General features: G+C 35.3%; 3 protein-coding genes across 3 annotated transcripts in view; 1 reads left to right on the top strand and 2 right to left on the bottom strand.

The window, feature by feature from the left end:
* LOC145318477 (uncharacterized) overlaps nt 1-17,642 on the bottom strand; it is a 195,931-nt gene that overhangs the window by 41,240 nt on the left and 137,049 nt on the right. The window lies entirely within an intron of this gene.
* On the bottom strand, nt 207-4,106 carry LOC145319878 (uncharacterized). The gene has a single exon (XM_080162284.1). It carries the CDS (start codon nt 4,104-4,106, stop codon nt 207-209), a length of 3,900 nt encoding a protein of 1,299 aa, XP_080018410.1.
* On the top strand, nt 15,978-17,459 carry LOC145318467 (uncharacterized). Its single transcript, XM_080159738.1, has 5 exons — nt 15,978-16,143; nt 16,227-16,334; nt 16,854-16,937; nt 17,012-17,092; nt 17,360-17,459. The coding sequence occupies exons 1-5, from the start codon at nt 15,980-15,982 to the stop codon at nt 17,457-17,459; spliced, it is 537 nt and encodes a 178-aa protein (XP_080015864.1). The 5' UTR covers nt 15,978-15,979.

Below are 17,642 nucleotides of genomic sequence, written 5' to 3'. Positions count from 1 at the left end.
CGAATAAAAGCTATCTATCTCGGACGGACGGACGGACCCACCCTAATTATAGAAAAGCTTCGCTTTTAATAAAAGAAAAAGTAAAACATGCATTTGAAATCTAATCATATTAAAGTAATGCTGTTATGGTATGATTTATGATGAGAGGAGGGTAGAAGATGGTTCTTCTTCTTCTTCTGAGGCGTTCTGTACCGATAGTACACTGCCTACTGCTCGTGCTTTAACGTCTTGTGTCTGGCCAGGTTTGCTACTGTGATCATCATCCCACAGATGTCACATCGGGATCTTCTTGATGGAGGTCTTGGTCCCGGTGGTGGGGGGTTCTGCCCCCCGCATGTTCTCCTGTGCCTTGCAAAGTTGCTGGTTGTGGTCTCCCTTCCACAGTCTCCACATCTCCTCCTGTTTGGATCCTGTGAGGCTTCTCCCGAGCAACTTTTCTGGTGGTTTTTCAAATTTCCTTCTGCTTCAAACTCCTGATTACATAATTGACATTTGAATGTAACCTTGTTCTCAGATCTTTCATGTAGTCGTCTTCTGTGTGTAATAAGTCCAGCTTTGCTCTTGCAGATCTTTTCACAGCCTTCAAACTCGCATGTAAAACCTGGCATTTCATCAGGTTCTTCTGGTCTCGGGTTTCTCTCCATTCTACCATCTGTCCATGTCTTACCTCTGCTGTTTTCCCACTTCTCCAGGTGGTCCATCCTGGCCTTGACAATGGCTTTCCATCCTTTTCTGTCCTTGGTTAGTGTTCCAATATTGGTCCAGTCAATCTGTGCCTCTCTTAAGATGTTTTTCCAGTACAAGATAGTCTTTCTCTTCTTTCCTGGAACTTTCTCTCTGGTCTCTAGGTCTTCCATCCAACCTAGCACAACTGCTTTTACTGTTCTGTCATCTTTGAGTCTCATAACGTGACCTATCCTCTCCAGCACTCTTTTCTCTATCTTCCATCTCAAAGATTTCACTCCAAGGTCTTTCCTTACATCAAACATGTTTTTACCCTCCTGTTGCATCTGAATTAGGGGGGGGCCTGTCCTTCTGCTCCATATCTGTCTGTACTTCTTGTCCATCATACTCTGTAGCTTCTTGATCTCTCCTCCATGCCAGGTTCTTGCTTGGCAGTCAAACAGGACTGTGCTCTCCACACATGCTTCCACAATCTTAGCTTGACTCCTCTTGGACAACTTGCTACCTTTTAGTCTGTTTTTCACTTTCATCCAAGCTGCTCCTCCCCTTTTCATTCTCCAGCTTGTGTCATTTTTTTCACCCATCCAACTTCCCAACATTCTAATTTTTTCACTCTCTTCTGTTCCGAAGTCTAGATGTTCTTCTTTGTCATCATTGTTTCTCTCTTCAAATTTTGCCATTATTCGTTTTGTTTCATCTACTCCTTGTTGTAGTTCATTCTTCTTGCCAACTATCGTCGTATCATCCGCAAATAGTCCTTTATCAATTTTGATACGTTTGGCTTCTGAGTTAGGTTTTTCCCATCGGCTTGTTCCTGGGAAGCAGCTTCCAGGTACAAATTTAAAGTTTAACCCGTAGTCCATGTCTGTCTCCTCTGCTTTGTGTTTCCTGGACTTAGCCGCCAGTCTCATCACTGCTTGGTGAAAAATGTTGAAAAGTGGCGGTGAAGAGGGGCACCCTTCCCTTAGTCCTCTTTCTGGCACCCACGGTTCACTTTCACCTGATCTGCTCTTGATTCTGTACTCTGTACACTCATGTAGGTCTTGTAAAATTCTCAAAAATCTCTCTCCAATTCCATACTTTTTCAGGATTTGCCAGAGTGCTGGCTTGTTAACCCTGGGGTAAGCTTTCCGGAGGTCCAAAAGTCTGGCAGCAGGTCTCTCACCTTCAGGTATAGTTTCTCCTGCCTTCTCTGCTCGCTTGAACAGGTCTCTGGTGTCCTCCTGAATCCTTACCATGATCTGTGTCACGTCCGCTGTAGATCTTTTCTTTCTGAATCCTGCCTGGTCGTCATCTAACAATTTCATTTCTTCAGCCCATATCCTTAATCTGCTAGCAGCTATTCTGGCGATTATTCTGGATCCCATTGCTGGTAAGCATACTCCTCTGTAGTTGTTGACGTTGTTTTTGTCACCCTTCTTGAACAGTGGAATCACTTGTCCAATCTTTAGTGAGTCATCCCATTCCTCCTGTCCCTTCTCCCACATGTCCTGAATCATTGTGACTAGTTTATCTATAAGCTCTGGTCCTCCATTTAACAGGTATATCAGTCTGACTCCGTCTTTTCCTGGTGCTGATTCACTCATCTCTTTCATTTGTTTCAGTATCTCTTCTCTTGGTGGTGTTGTGTTTAGTAATTCAGCATATTCTCTGGCTTCCTCTGTGTTACTGATGTCGTCAATAAGATTTATTATGTCCTCTATATCCTCTGGATTGTTTTCGAATCTGTCCTTTGAGATAGCTTGGAAATGTGTTTTAAATTCCTCTGTTGTGATGTTTGTAGTCTCTGGCGCTCTGGTGATACCTCTTGAGCCTAGTTTTTCAAGATGTTTATAGACTGTTCCTTGATCTCCTCTCTCTCCAGCATCTCTGCAGTCATTTAGTATCTCTTCCCACCACTCTTTCTCCCATCTAGCTGTTTTCTGTTTCAAGTCCTTTCTGGCTTCTTTAAGTTCTTCTCTCACTGGCTGTCTTGCTAATTCTATTCTTTCTTTTTCTCTTCTAGTTGTTGCTGCTCTTATGTCGGACGTCAGTTGATTTCTTCTCTGAACTGCTCTTGTAATTCTTTGTCTCATTCTCTCAATCTCTTCATCTCTGCCAATCATCCATGGATTCTCTACTCTTTTTTCTTCTGTTCCACAAGTTTCTGCTGCTGCCTCTGTAGTAACTCTGGCTATTTCTTCCCACCCTAGTCCTTCAGTCCTTCTTCTCTCATTGATCTCCATATTTTCCAGCTTCTCTTCCACTTTTTGTCTGTATGTTGTAGCATGTTCAGCTATTCTTAGTTTTTCCCATTGCACTCTTGGAACCTTCTTCTCCTGTCTCCTGGGAATCTTTGGTTTGTTCTTAAGCTCTATTTTCATCTTCTTTGGTTTATGATCCGACAGTGATGCTTCCATCACTGTATGCACCTTTCTGACTAGTTTATGTCTTTGTACGTTTTTCATTATGAATCCGTCCAGCTCATACCATCTTCCAAGGGCGTTGTTGAACCATGTCCCTCTTCTTTTATGGTTGTAGTAGCTATTCACATAGCACAAGTTGTTGTCTTCTAGCCATCCCAATAAGTCTAGTCCTTGATGGTTGGTTGTCCTTATCCCAAAAATGCCACATATGCCCTCCCGGTCCTCGTTTCTACCAATATGTGCGTTGAAATCTCCCCCAATAATCAGTATGTCGTCCTTCTTTGCCCATTCTGCATGTTCTTTCAGATTTTCCCTTGCTCTTTCTATTTCATCTTCATTTCTCCCATTCCACACTGGCATATACGTGGATGTTAATGAGAAACCAAGTGTTTTCACCGAAATAGATCTTTCACTTCTCTTGGTCTTCTGGCCCTGTTCACACCAAGATCTCAATGCTTGACCTCTTAAAAGAATCGCTGCTCTCTGTGTGTATGTCACTGCTATCTGGTTTTCTCCATCTCCTAACCATACTGTTCCTGTCCCCGTTGCCAAGACCTCTGATAACAATACTGTGTCCCAATCCTGTTTGGTTGCATATTCAGCAACTGATTTAAGTTTCCTCTTGTTAAATGTTCCCAGAGACATTCTCTGCACATTCCAAGTTGCAATGTCAAATAGCTTCTTTTCTGTGTCTCTCCTTTCTTCTGCTCGTCTCTCTCTCTTTTCACGTCTCCTCTCTTTTCTTCTGTTTCTCCTTGCTTCCCTCCCTTCCTCTGTCTTGTCCCTCGGTCCCGGGTTACTCTCAATTGTCTGGAGTCTGTACTTAATTTCTACCACCAATCTCCTCTCCTCCTCTGTTATTGCACTAACAGTGTCCGGCCTACATGTTTTTAAGGAGAGAGAGATCTCGGCTACTGATTTCCCCCTCCGTTGCCAAAAAAAGACTGCTGCAGGTTCCAGGTTGCCCTGTACATTCCAGTTTTGACGTCCTCTCTGGCCTCCTGGTCTGTTTGCCATCCGGATGGATGTTCCCGCTTGGACCACTGGGAGGTCCGACCATACCCCAAGCGGTAGAAGATGGTTGTCTTCCCCCTCCCCCCCCTCATCACCTTCCAATATATTTAAGATTATATTTTGAAGCTAGCTTTAAAAAAGCTTGGACGTCCTTGGTAACTATTCAAGCTTACAAAAATATAAAAAAGATAATAATTAATTTTGTTTCAGATTTTCCAAGTTTAACAAGCAAAAAGGAGAAAATTAAAAACATTAAATACAATTAAACCTAAATGTTTTTAAATTTAAATATTTTGTAAATAGATTGGAAAATTTTGATTATATTTAAAAATATGATAAACAGAATTATCCCTCATTTTTATAACGTCACATGGCTAATCATAATCATTTTAAATGCTAATCATAATCATTTTAAATATTACCATATGTTCAGAAAATTTTATTTGACATGTAACAGTTATAGCATCGTATTATAGACATCTCATCCGCGGATAGTAAAATAAAAACTTGTAAGATTAAATAAAACCTTTTTTGTTGGCCCCGAGGGACCTCAGACCCGATATAACAAAACTGTCATGTTCATCATGTCTTTGAACCGGTTTTTATCCAGCGGATATTAATCGGTTTTAAACAAATTTCACCAATGTTACCAATCTTATAACCATTTACCAATAAGTACCTAATTCTGGTTGATAAAATATTGATATTATATTATGATTTGTATTGTTAATTTGTTTAAAGCTTTTGTATTATGAAATATAAATAAATTTAGTTGTATTTTAATGGTATTATCGCGAATAAATATGTACTTTTGTAACTTTTTGTTTTATTTAAAATGTTCTTGTTTTAACAAGGAAAAATATGTTTATAAGTAATGCATGAGTATTGTAAACACGACTACGAGACATTTGAAGTCAAACAAGCAAATTTAATAGAATTTAATCTATACAAAAGTACAATATTTATGAAACAAAACACTCAAAAAAATGATAATTTTACCCAAAAAGAAAAGCATAAAGTAAAAATTACTTAATGAATACAGAAAAAAACTCAGAAGTTTGATACTAAATGTCTCAGAATAAATTTTTGATACCCCTTTCAAAACTGCATCAAAAACAGTTCAATCATAATTATATAATTTTTGTCTAGCTCTTGAACACCTCGCAAAAAGAAGTGATTTTCAAAACGGTGAATGTTACAAAACAGCGAAATCACAAAACGGCGAATGTTACAAAACGGCGAAAGTTACTAAACTTGTGAATGTTACTAAACAGCGAAACATAATATGATATAAAAAGGACCTATTAAAAAAATCTACAATAAAAAATGTGTAATTTCGCCGTTTTGTAACAGTTGCAGTTTTGTATCCACTCCCCTTTGCAAAAATATCTGTATCCACACCCAATTATCAATCATAATCATTCACTTGGCAAAAGTACGTAATCAGAGATCTAAAGGGATGAGGCAATGGCCAATAAATTGATGTACATCACTAAGAATGATATACAAAATTATTCCTTTAGTAGATTAGAATTATTGTTTATAACATAGACGTCTAAAGTGGGGGGGGGGGTAAAGTGGGGATTACCCCCCCATTATTCATTTTACCCCCTACATTTAAAATTTACCCCTACCCTGGGGGGGCCGTAGGCACCCCCAACCATTTAGGAGGGGGTATTTACCCCCCCCAAACAATTTTTGGGGGGTAAATACCCCCCCTTAAAATATAAAATCTCTAACAACAAAAATTTTTGCATGCTTCGCGCGCATTTTTAATACTAAATATATAATAAAATTTAGTTCAAAATTATTTATCCCCCCCAAAATATAAAATCTCTAACAACAAAAATTTTTGCACGCTTCGCGCACTTTTAATACTAAATATATAATAAAATTTAGTTCAAAATTTTTTATCCCCCCCAAAATATAAAATCTCTAACAACAAAAATGTTTGCACGCTTCGCGCGCATTTTTAATACTAAATATATAATAAAATTTAGTTCAAAATTTTTTATCCCCCCCCAAAAAAAAGCTTGGACGCCCCTGGTTTATAACTTTTGGACATTAAACTAAATGAACCAACCAATCAAATCTAATAAAAGTCCCCAAGGTTGTTAAGCAAACATGATATAAAAAACGTTATTATAGGACTTTGGGGACTAGTTAAATAAACAGCCCAAAGTCCACGATCCCTGTTCAGTACTAGCTTGCAATGTACATGCAAAAACAAAAATGTACCAACTGTCCAGAACCCCTTCTATATATAAGAAAATCACCTTACCATACTCTCTTAATCGCCCATTACGTGAGGTAAACCCCCCCCAACAGACAACCAACTCTGCATAGTAATGAGTTTGCGCCAGTTTTTGGCCAAGACATTCCCACTACTTTAACTCTTATTAATGTGCAGCTGACAAAGCAACGTTAGGAACCATTTTTGAAATCTTTAGTTTTGACAAGGTTTGAGCCGAGACTCAATCACCTCCCTGACAACAATTGGACGTTACTCCATCAGGGATAAGACAATGGCCGACTAATTGATGTACATCCACAATATTAATACACATAAATTATCCGTTCTGTAGATTACAATTAGCGGTTGAAACATATGGACAGATATTTAATTAAATCAAAATTCATTAAAAGTCCCCAAAGCTGTAACGAATATAAAGCCTTATTATAAACCTTTTGGGACTTGTGTAATAAACAGCCCATTGTCCCCTTGCTCTCTTATACTCCAGTCATATATAAATGAAACCGATTTTTTTTGGATGATTTAAAATTGAAATTAAAACTTACAACCGTAGCTTTGGAACTTATTTTAATTTGTTTAAACACATTATGAGTATTACAAGATTTTCCTTATTAATCATAATCAATCATATAATTTTTTCTCATTGTCTTGCTTTTGAACCCCTGGCAAAAGTATGTAGAGACATATTATCTAAATAGGCCAATAGGAAAATAGTGATGGCATATTTTTTCATTTCTTAGGATTAAGCTTTTCTTGGGTAAATTCAGGAAAAAGGGAATGTGATTCTGACATAAAATTCTGAAGGAAAATTTCCCCACAAACCCCCTTTTCTTTTTTTCTCCACTTCTTCCCCACTCCCCTTTGGTTACGACAAAAAAGCAAATTTTACTCCATCTTTACTCCAACAAAATATTAAATTTTGCGGCATTTCCAATTGGAATTAATTGGCTGAATAGCAGCCCCTGGGTAAAATACATAATGTAAAATTTCTTTTCTTGCATAAGCATATGACAAACCACATAATAAGATAGTTATAAATAGTTGACTTTCTTAAGACAAATCTAGCTTTCTTTGTCAAGAAATCACGCTATTTCTTGAATAGATCTCGTATATAACAAAAAATAAACAATAGTTTTTGGCTGAAAAATACCCCTTTTAAAGATATACGAAAAATGGAGTCAGATGGCTTATCTAGATATATTATAATTATTGTACAACTGTTTCTGGAAAATTATTTGTGTCCCCAACCTACCTTATCAATCATAATCATTCAAATTGCAAAATTAAGCACTAGCTTGCAATTTACGTGCAAAAACACAGAATGTACGGAGCAATGTTTAGGAACGTGCAACAGGGGGGTTTAGACATCCCGACAAGCTAAATATTACAGTAGTGAAAGGGGGGGGGGGGATAAAACACTCCTACACTCCCTCCCCTATTATCTCAGCTCCTATTAGAGCTAGAGGGCTAATATTTGTATTAGCACAAAATCAAAAGTGTTTGAAAATATGTTATTGTTGTTTATATCTGTAAAAAAAATATTTGAAAACATGCCTTACACGTGTCCTATTTTACTTATTCTGGGCCTACCTAAAAATGCCGGTACTCAAACTGGGTGCACCTGACGCTTTATTCTTGTTCACAAACATTGTTTGCATTGAAGAAATATTTACATAGACGTTGATTTTGTTAAAATTTTCCTATCCTAACTAAGTTATGAAGGTTTATAGATTTTTTAAAAATAGGGTAGCTTCGCTCCTCCAAAACAGCAAGAAGTACTTACCAAATGCACATTAAAAGTAAACAGGAGCAAAATTTAAGTTATTCCGAGTTAAAGCAAAAGAAATTACATCATTTCTTCAAATACAAGCTTATTTATTGAAGTTTACTTTTGTCTAATCTTAATGTCCAAGTATTTGTCATTTGATCCCACTGTGTATCATATATTTAAGCAGTTTTGCAATAAATGTACTTACAATTCTGTCTATGCTGTTAATTCTGCTCTTTTCTACCCATTGAAATACAAAGCCTCTAAAGGCTAAGGGCGCAGCAGCTAGTTTCATACAAAAAGTTGTTGTAAAAAAATCCGCATGTTTTGAATAGACTTACAACTTTCAGAATGTTTAAATAAACGAAAAAAGCTAACTGCTAACACATGGACTGACCGACCCTAATTTTAGAAAACCTTTGCTTCCTTATATGAGGTGGATGATATGTGTGCAAAGAGATTCTTTCGAAAACCAGTCTATGAGATCTAAGGGATATTATAATGGCCGGTAAAATGATTGTCATTTCCAAGCATAATTAATTAATCACACCTTTCCTATTTAATAGTAGCAAAGCTACTCTATAATTCGAAATATCCGTCCGTCCGTCTGTCTGAGAAAAAGTAGGGGAAACGTGATTTTCTCGGCTCCTATTAAAGATGGACAGCTGAAATTTTTAATTAAGATTCCCATGACATATGCGCATTTAATCTATACATTGTTTTGACCATCTGTTTGTTGATTGGGGTGCTAGATTGATTGGTAGATTTTTTGTTTTCGTAATTTTCTCAACTCCTTTTTAGATCGATTCCTAGTTTTTCAAGTTTTCATGAATATTTTAACTCATGCAACCAGAAAATCCACAGAAATTGCATGTACGAGATCCAAAAAAGTTTCATTAAAAAAAACCTTTCACCAAAAATAACAACTTATAAATAAAATGACGACTTAGTTTCTTTTTCCTGTTTATTACTAATATTGAAACCAATTCCCAGGCATTCATGTTTGTTGGTATAGTACTTTTTTAGAAACCAAAATACAGACATATTCAAAACTATGATAGTGCATATTAGTTATTAGAAAGATTTTTTTTTTCTTTCTTGAATTAAAACAACTTTTTGTATACAAAAACCCGTAATGTCTTCATTATTGACACAAACATGCATGCTGTATAATTGAAAAAATTCAGTCATTTAAAATTCTCATTAGAATACAAAGCAAGAAATAGGCCCTTGAGGTGGGGAAGACAATTTCAGTTTTAATAACACAAAATTTCGGCACCCTTGCAGAATGATATAATTTACAGTCCAATGTCCACTCCCTCTTTTATATTAGTTAATGGAATTATAGGAAACAATATGATGACAACATTCAAAAAGCAAAGCTCTGAAACGGTAGGACAAACGAACATTAAAGCTTGTAGAGTGTCAGAACAAAATAAGCTGAATATTAATGCATAAGTCTAAACAAAATTGTGAGTAAATTGGTTTCAAAACAGGATACTATTTAAGGACATACTTATATTTTTAGGACTTGATTATAGAAGATATGCTTCGTTTACAACAATGTACTTTGTACATTCTCGTAACGATTATAGAGTGGCTACCCTTTCTAAATCTTACCTAACTACTACAGGAATCACCAGGCAAAGTTTGAAATCGATAGGTTAATTCTAACATGCCTAAATTAAATAAAAAAGCTATCTGTAGCATTTAGCTCATTTCTTTAGACATGTTATGATTGTCCTATCAATTTTAAACATTGTAAGATGATTCCAGTTAGGTATGGTTTCAAAAGGGTAGCAACTATATAGTCGTTGCTAGAATTTCCGTACGTTCATTTAAATCATGTTGATTTTCAGCTTTTTGACAACAATTCTTTAAGTCTTTTTTTACACAGCATTTAATTTGAAACTGTGTTTTTTTTGGCATCCCAGGGACATTGGGCTATTAATTACGCCAGTTGCCAAAGTTTTATAATAATATTTGTTAGGGACTTTTTGGGACTGTTTTTGACTTTTGATTGATTGGTTAAAGAAGTTGAGTTTCCAATTGTTTCAAAAACTAAGCGTAATCTACATTAGGGGTTATTTTGTGTATCATCATTAAAGTTAAACAGGGAGAATGGGGGTAAATAACTGTATCTCCCCATCGTAACCGCCTTGTGCAACCTTTCTATTGGGTCATAGAAAATCAACCAATGGTTACGCTTATATTAACACAGCCAAGTAGCAGAAAATAGTTTAGAAGCAGACGAAAGAGGTCTTTAAAAAAAGGAATAGAGGTAGCTGTTTGTATACACATCTATACTATAGATCTGTTGTTTCATCAGTTGAGATGTACATGAATATATCGGCCATTGTCTTATCCATTTATATCCCTGATAACTTCGCTACTTAAATGCAAACCTTCATGAATAGAGGGATAATTAATGAGAAATCAATCCTGCCCAAATTCCTGCATGTGTTATTCTGCCTTTGGAAGCTTGTACTAATGAAGAAAAGGAAAGGGTTGTTGATAATTGTATCATCATTTTGGCCTCACTTCCCTGAGCAATGGTACGTACCTGCAGGATGATTCAGCACATTTATACTGTAATATTAAGCATTTTTCCCCCGTTACTCTAGGAGTAATTTGAGAGAAACTCCGGTGAATAACCTTTTTTTAAAAGTATTTTGAAAACTACTTTAAAGCTAGTTAGTTAAGAGAATTCACTAAATTATATAACTTTTTAAAATTTTTATAATGTTTTCTACTTTTAAAATTGTTTTTAACAGTATAGTCCCATGGTGGTAAAATTAGTTTAATCCTTTAATCTGATTGATTTTTATTTGAGCATCTTTTGTTGTGTAAGCGTTGGCTAGGGGAAAGGGACCAATTATTCTCCACAATTATTTCAGTATTTGAAGATTTTGCCAAATTTAGCCCACTCCCCCTTCTCCCTTTATTGACTGGAGAGCAGGGGCATCCAAGCTTTTTTATTTGGAGGGGGGGGGGGGTAACATTTTTTAAGGGGGAAGGGTAATTTGTCTTTAAAGGGTGGGGGGTAAATTGTTTGGGGGGGGGGGGGGTAATCATCACTTTACTCCCCCCCCCCTTGGATGTCCTTGCTGGAGAGGGAGGAGTTGAGAGAATCATCTTGCAATAAAATATGCTTAGCGATAGCGAACTAAATTTGCAAGTCATTGTCTATGCAATTATGTATAATTTCTAAATATATACACTTTGTGTGGGGTACCATAGGTATATCTATAGGCAAGTTTGAAAAACAGCACTTTAAATCCTGTAAACTGGCATATAAATTATTCCATAAAAGTCGGGGCCCTTTCCAGATCTTAATCGGTCGGACTCCGGAGGGATGGAGGGGGGGGGGAAGGGTTAATGCTCCCTCCTCCTAACTGTAAAGTCCCAACCAAATTTAATTCTAAAACTGTATATATAACTTATTTTTTTCTGAAAATATTAAGAAAATGATACTAAAAAGGAATCATCAGGGCCTTTTGAGGCATTTTACTTCATACATAGCATTGATCTTGATCATAAAAGTTTGCATATACAGGTACTTTTTATGAAAAATTATACAGTTATATTGTTTGGTTCAATTTGTGCACTAGTGTTGCTGAACTCTAACTTGACCAAATCCTGTGGGTCCCAGAAATTAGAAATTCTAGAGTATGTTCAACGAATAGCTTTTTGTGGTATGAAATTCATCATAATCAATCAAATATCAACCTAGCTTTGCAGTTGCAAGTCTATCAGTCGGTTTGTGAAACTAATGGACTATATACATTCTTAAGTATACTATTTTTATTCATACAAGTTGAATTCTTATAAATACTAAACCCTTCCCACCCTCCCTTACTTTAAAACAAATAAAAATAGGGATTGTGGGGTCAGAGGTATAGGACCACAAAGCTAATAGTAGAGGTTTAGGAATAAAGAAATAAAAGCTATGCCTCCTCTCCCCCCCCCCCCCGCATCACTATCATTTATTTATTTTCAAATAAGGGTGGTTTCTGTACTCGCTTCAGTTATAGACCCATTTGATGTTATTATAAAAGAACAGGATATATATGAGTCTATATTTCTGTCGTCTTTACCAAAAACTCTTGCAAATCGAATAACTGATATGGTTCTCCTTTACAATGTAGCTTCTCAGTTCCTATGTAGTTTTTAGTAGCGAAGCTACTCTATAATTTGAAATGTGCGTCTGTCCGTATGTCCGTCTAGCCGTATTTCCAGAAGAAACGTTTTGGGGGAAACGAGATTTTCTTAGCTCCTATAAAAGATAGACAGCTGAAATTTGTAGTGAAGATTTACATTATATATGCCCATCTAATATATACATTGTTTTGTCCATTTGTCTGTCTGTATATGCTAGATCTATTCCTAGATTTTTACGTTTTCATAATTTTCTCTACTCCTTTTCAAGATAGAGGGCTTCAATTTTTTAGGGATTTTACATTCTACATACTTTTACGAAATTTTATTAAGATTTGTCTATAAATTGGAGTGCTAGATATATCGATTCCTAGATAATCTCAGTTTTTTAACCCTTACAGATCGGGTCCCAATTCCCAACTTAATAGATCGGGGGGGGGGGGTCATATTGACCCCCCCCCTCTATCTCGGCTCCTGTTACAGATAAAGAAGAAAAAATTTTTTCTGGTGGTTCATGTGTATTTTTAGAGAAAATTACTTTTTCTAGTCATAGCGGTCAGACAGCCAGCCGCTAAATTTTAAAAAAGCTGTAGAGCGGCCAATTTTGCAGCTAGGATGACCAAATTTTAGGATAAACTTTTTATTTTTCATAAAAAAAAATTACTTTTTCTGATCATCGCCAAATAACGACAAATAACGGAAACCGCCATTTTCGGCAATTACGGCAGTAAAACGGCGGTTGGCGGCACCAATTAATATTTTCATCTGATTATTGTTGCTCAAGGATGTACCAAAAAAATTATAGGTCTCTAGCTGTAATAGAAGCCACGATATTCATGATATATGTCTGTAGTAAAATTCCGGACAAAAATCGGTCATAAAGTCGGTCAGGGAGCGGTCAAACGGTCATAACACAAGTTTTCTCAGAAGGTCATTAATATCTAAGTATTCACCAAAAAAAATTTTAGGTTTCTACCTTATACACAAAAGTCATAATGTAGAAATTAAGATTAATTTAGAATTTTTTCTAAATTTGGTGCCACCTAACCGACTTTGACCGGACGCCACGACCGACACAGACCAGATATCCTTATAAGATCAACTCTTGCCGACGTATAATTACTGAACTTAAAAATCATGAAGTCACAACTCTCTATGTTACCTACAAAAAAAATGACATTGAAAAAACTAGAGGGGGGGGTCTATATGACCCCCCCCCCCCCGATCTGTAAGGGTTAATTGTATATTACAATTGTTCAAGCAATTAAAAAAGCAAACTCATTAAATGAGACTGTCAGACAATAGAACTCTTTGTCAAAGGGAATAGTATAGACACATAAAAGACACAAAAATTTATTTTAAACTTGTGGCTGTAGAGGGGAGGGAGAGTGCCAAAAAATAGCTTTAAAAGACCAAAGACCTAAAAACCTAAATGACTAAAGACCTAATCTGAAATGAAAGACAAAAAATTAGGTTACGTAAGGTTATTTAAATTTGTGGATATCTAATAATCATATGCACAAATTTATTTCAAATAATCTTAAGAAAACCTAACCTTGATTAACCTGAAAAAAAGAAGTACAAAATCCTACAAAAGCTACCCCCACCAATAAAGTTAGAGAATAGAGGGGGCGAGGGTATATGACTATAAAGAACTATTGCAAAGACATACTGACACAATTACATTCCTCGGAAAAATTTGACAGCCTAGACCCAAAAATGGATCTTGGACAAAATAGCTTCAGACAAAGTAGCTTCGGACAAAGTAGCTTCATTACAAAGTAGCTTCAGGACATTTACTTAAGAAAAGTAGCTTTTACTATTAATAAAGGTCATGGCCGCAGCGCTCGGCCCCCTGGCCTGCCTAGCCGCAGGCGCTCGGCCCCCTAGCCTATAACCTATCCTAACCGAACCAAAAAAATTGTAAAAAAATTATTAAAAATTGTAAAAACATTATCAAAAATTGTAAAAACATTATTAAAAATTGTAAAAATCTATCAACCACTTTTTGCAAAATCCACAAAATTCTAAACCACCTATGTATTATCAGTTGATGATATTTTCTTAAATAAATGTTCTGAGACTAACATAGGTTATGTTAGGTTAGGTTACAGGCTATGGGGCTGAGCGCCCGCAGCTAGACAGGCCAGGGGGCCGAGTGCTGCGGCCATATTGGAGACTATTTTTCTTATGAAGCTACTTTTTTTAAGTAAATGTCCAAAGATACTTTGTCTGAAGCTACTTTGTCCAAGATCCTTAAAAATAGCCTAGTTTTATACAGGGTTTTTCAATTTAAGAAACAATGCCCTAACCATAAAATTAATCAGGTATTTGTGTGTGTCCTTTATAAATAATGCATATATCTCAAAATTAATAAAGTAAACCAAAAATTTTGGCTTTGTCAAAAAATAATAAAAATCTGGACTTTCTGAAAAATATTTTCATTGGAAGCTGTGTTGGATACAATCATTTCGGAAAGTAGATATCATTACCAATTTTTAAAAATAGCAATATTAAGGTTCAAATTAAAAGTAATATAGGATTAATTGAAAAAAATATATAAATTGTGTTTTCGGGGTGCTTTTAAATGTTTATTTTAAGACTAGATATATTTTATATGTTTTTTCTAAGTAGCAAAGCTACTCTATAATTTACTTTGTCTTTCCATCAGTCAGTCCTGAATTTCTTGCAATAAATTTGTAATTAAAATTATTCTGTATTTGCCTTTTATAAAAAGGTTTTATATACAAATAAAAATATGTAGATCATTTAAAATTTTAGCTCTTTTATGACTATTTACAAGTCTTACTCAGCTTTTTACTAAAGCAACAAAATAAAATAAAATTTTTCCATTCCTGAAAGAAGGTGTCCTAACTTTTTTGATTTTTATTTAAAATAGCTAATCGGTGTTTTTAGTATATAGTAATGGTCAATAAAGTTTAAATATGCAATAGTTTTTTTGTAGACCTCTTATCTATAATACAAAGTAGCTTGATGTCTGTCCGTCTGTCCATCTGTCTGTCTGTCCCTTAAGATCTCGGTAACCACTGAACCGATCGGATTCTACTCTTCAGGGAATATACCTACTGGTCATGTGGTGGTTTTAGGCTATTTTCTTGGGGGGTGGGACACCCCCAACCCCCCCAAAAATTAAAAAAACACCCCCAAAATTTTTTTTTTACATTTTTTGTAAAATCTCAGTAACTGCTGATCAAATTGGGCTCTACCCTTCTGGGAATATACCTACTGGTCCTCTGGTGGTTTTAAGCTATTTTCTTGGGGGGGTGGGACACCCCAACCCCCCAAAAAATAAAAAAATCCCAACTTCCAAAATTTTTAATTTTTAAAATTTTTTGTAAACAAAAACCAGTAATTGGGGTGGGGGAACCCCACTGCAACATGGGGCGAAGCCCCCATGAATCCCTCCCCCCCCAAAAAAAAAAAAAATTTTTAATTTTAATTTTTGTGTATGCGAACAACCTAGGTTTAATCTTTACGAATTGAAATTTTTTTGTACAAATGAAAATTTTTGTGCATAAACCGCACAACCTGGGTTTAATTTTACCACAAAGTAATTAAACAAAGAAATATTAAGGAGGGTTGACTTCCCATAACTTCATAGGGCGAAGCCCCTAGAGGCTTGGGGCGAAGCCGCTAGTTTTTATATAAACTATGTATCCCTTATTTCAGATTACAATGTACAAGAAAATTACTTTGAAGAATATTTTCCTAATTTTTATCATATGTTTGTTTTTCTCTGGTTGTATTATATTTAACCCTAATGATAAGGACAAAAACAAATGTCTTGAAGATTATTTACACAATTCTCTTGATGATTTAAATCCACCAAAAAAATACAAGTAATTTTTTGATTATTTGATTATTATAAGTTCACTTTCATTATATTTTTAACTGAAGCAAAAATAAATCTTATTGTTTTTAGTTTACCACATATGGACCTGTTATCTATTAAATTATTTTGTTCAACTCTTAATAAGGATATATCAGTTCTGGAATGGGGTTGTGGAGGTTCTACTTTATTTTTTTCAAGGTGAATATATTTCATTCTGGTTTTCAAAGTTAGATTCTTACTTACTTACAGATTGGGCCCCAATTCGCACCTAAATAGATTGGAGGGAGGAGGTGGGGGGGGGGGGGGCTTGGCTCTTGGAGCCCTTCCCCCACTCTATTTTGGCTCCAGTTACAGATAAAGACATGTTTTTCATGTGCATTTTTAGAGAAAATTACTTTTTCTAGCCATAGTAGTCAGACCACTTCTTTGCTGCTTTTTAGCAACTTGCTGCTAAATATTAAAACAGCTGTAAAGCGGCCAATTTTAAAGACAGGATCACCAAATTTTAAGTGGAATTTTTATTTCTCATAACAAAAAAAATACTTTTTCTGACTGTTGGTAAATAACAGAAACCGTTATTTTCGGCGGTTGGAGGCGCCAATTAATATTTCTATCTGTTCTTTTTAAATTAAATTGAAAAAACTAGAGAGGGGGGGATGATTTAGCCCCCACCCCGATTTGTAAGGGTTAATCTAATTTATACACTCAAATATTAAGATTCACAAAGAAATGGGTGTGTGTAGAACACAAAGAAGAATGGGCAACTTTTCTTCAAAATGAAATTAATAGCAGAAATGGAAGGTAATTTATAAGTGGATCATAAAATTAATATTTTTTTTGCAAATTTAAAAAGTTTAATAGTTTTATTTGTTTAGATATAATACATATGTGAATTTCATTGGAAATAATGAAGATTATGATATTTTAACATCTGATGGAACTTATGAAAATTTTAGGTAATAAAAATTTGTTTCAATATCTAGGATCATGTTGGGTTAACTAAGCCCTTTAGTCTAAAAACATATTGAATCAAAAGTGCTGATTTGTGTGGCCCTTTGAAGTAAAGGTCTTATAATAATCACTGTTTAAATTTATTTATTTTAAGAGGTGAGTTCATTAAGATTTGAAATTACTGCAAACTTCTATTCCTAAGGGCTTCTTCTACATCTTACTAGATTTATAATTGTAATTTAAGTTGAATAAGTAAATTTTTTACACTTTAGGGATTATATAGAATTTCCAAAGAGCCTAAATGAAAAATTTGATGTAATCCTTGTTGATGGAAGAGCAAGGGTTGAGGCTGCATTGTCAGTTTTGAGGTAAATTATTTCTTTACAAGTTTTAAAGTTTTATATATTCCTCTTAAGCCAATGTAGTAAAGTATTTCATTTCTTAATAATCAGTTATAAATTGTAGATTGTAGAAAAACCTTGTTATTTTAATAGGAACAAATTACTAAATAAGTCTGGAGTTGTTATTGTGCATGACTGGCAAAGGCCAGAATAC

The sequence above is a fragment of the Acartia tonsa genome, chromosome 5 (assembly GCF_053477335.1).
Source record: "Acartia tonsa isolate MP-2025a chromosome 5, ASM5347733v1, whole genome shotgun sequence".
Lineage (NCBI taxonomy): Eukaryota > Metazoa > Arthropoda > Copepoda > Calanoida > Acartiidae > Acartia > Acartia tonsa.
The sequence above is the reverse complement of the archived record's forward strand: the minus strand, read 5'-3'. Positions and strand labels throughout refer to the sequence as shown.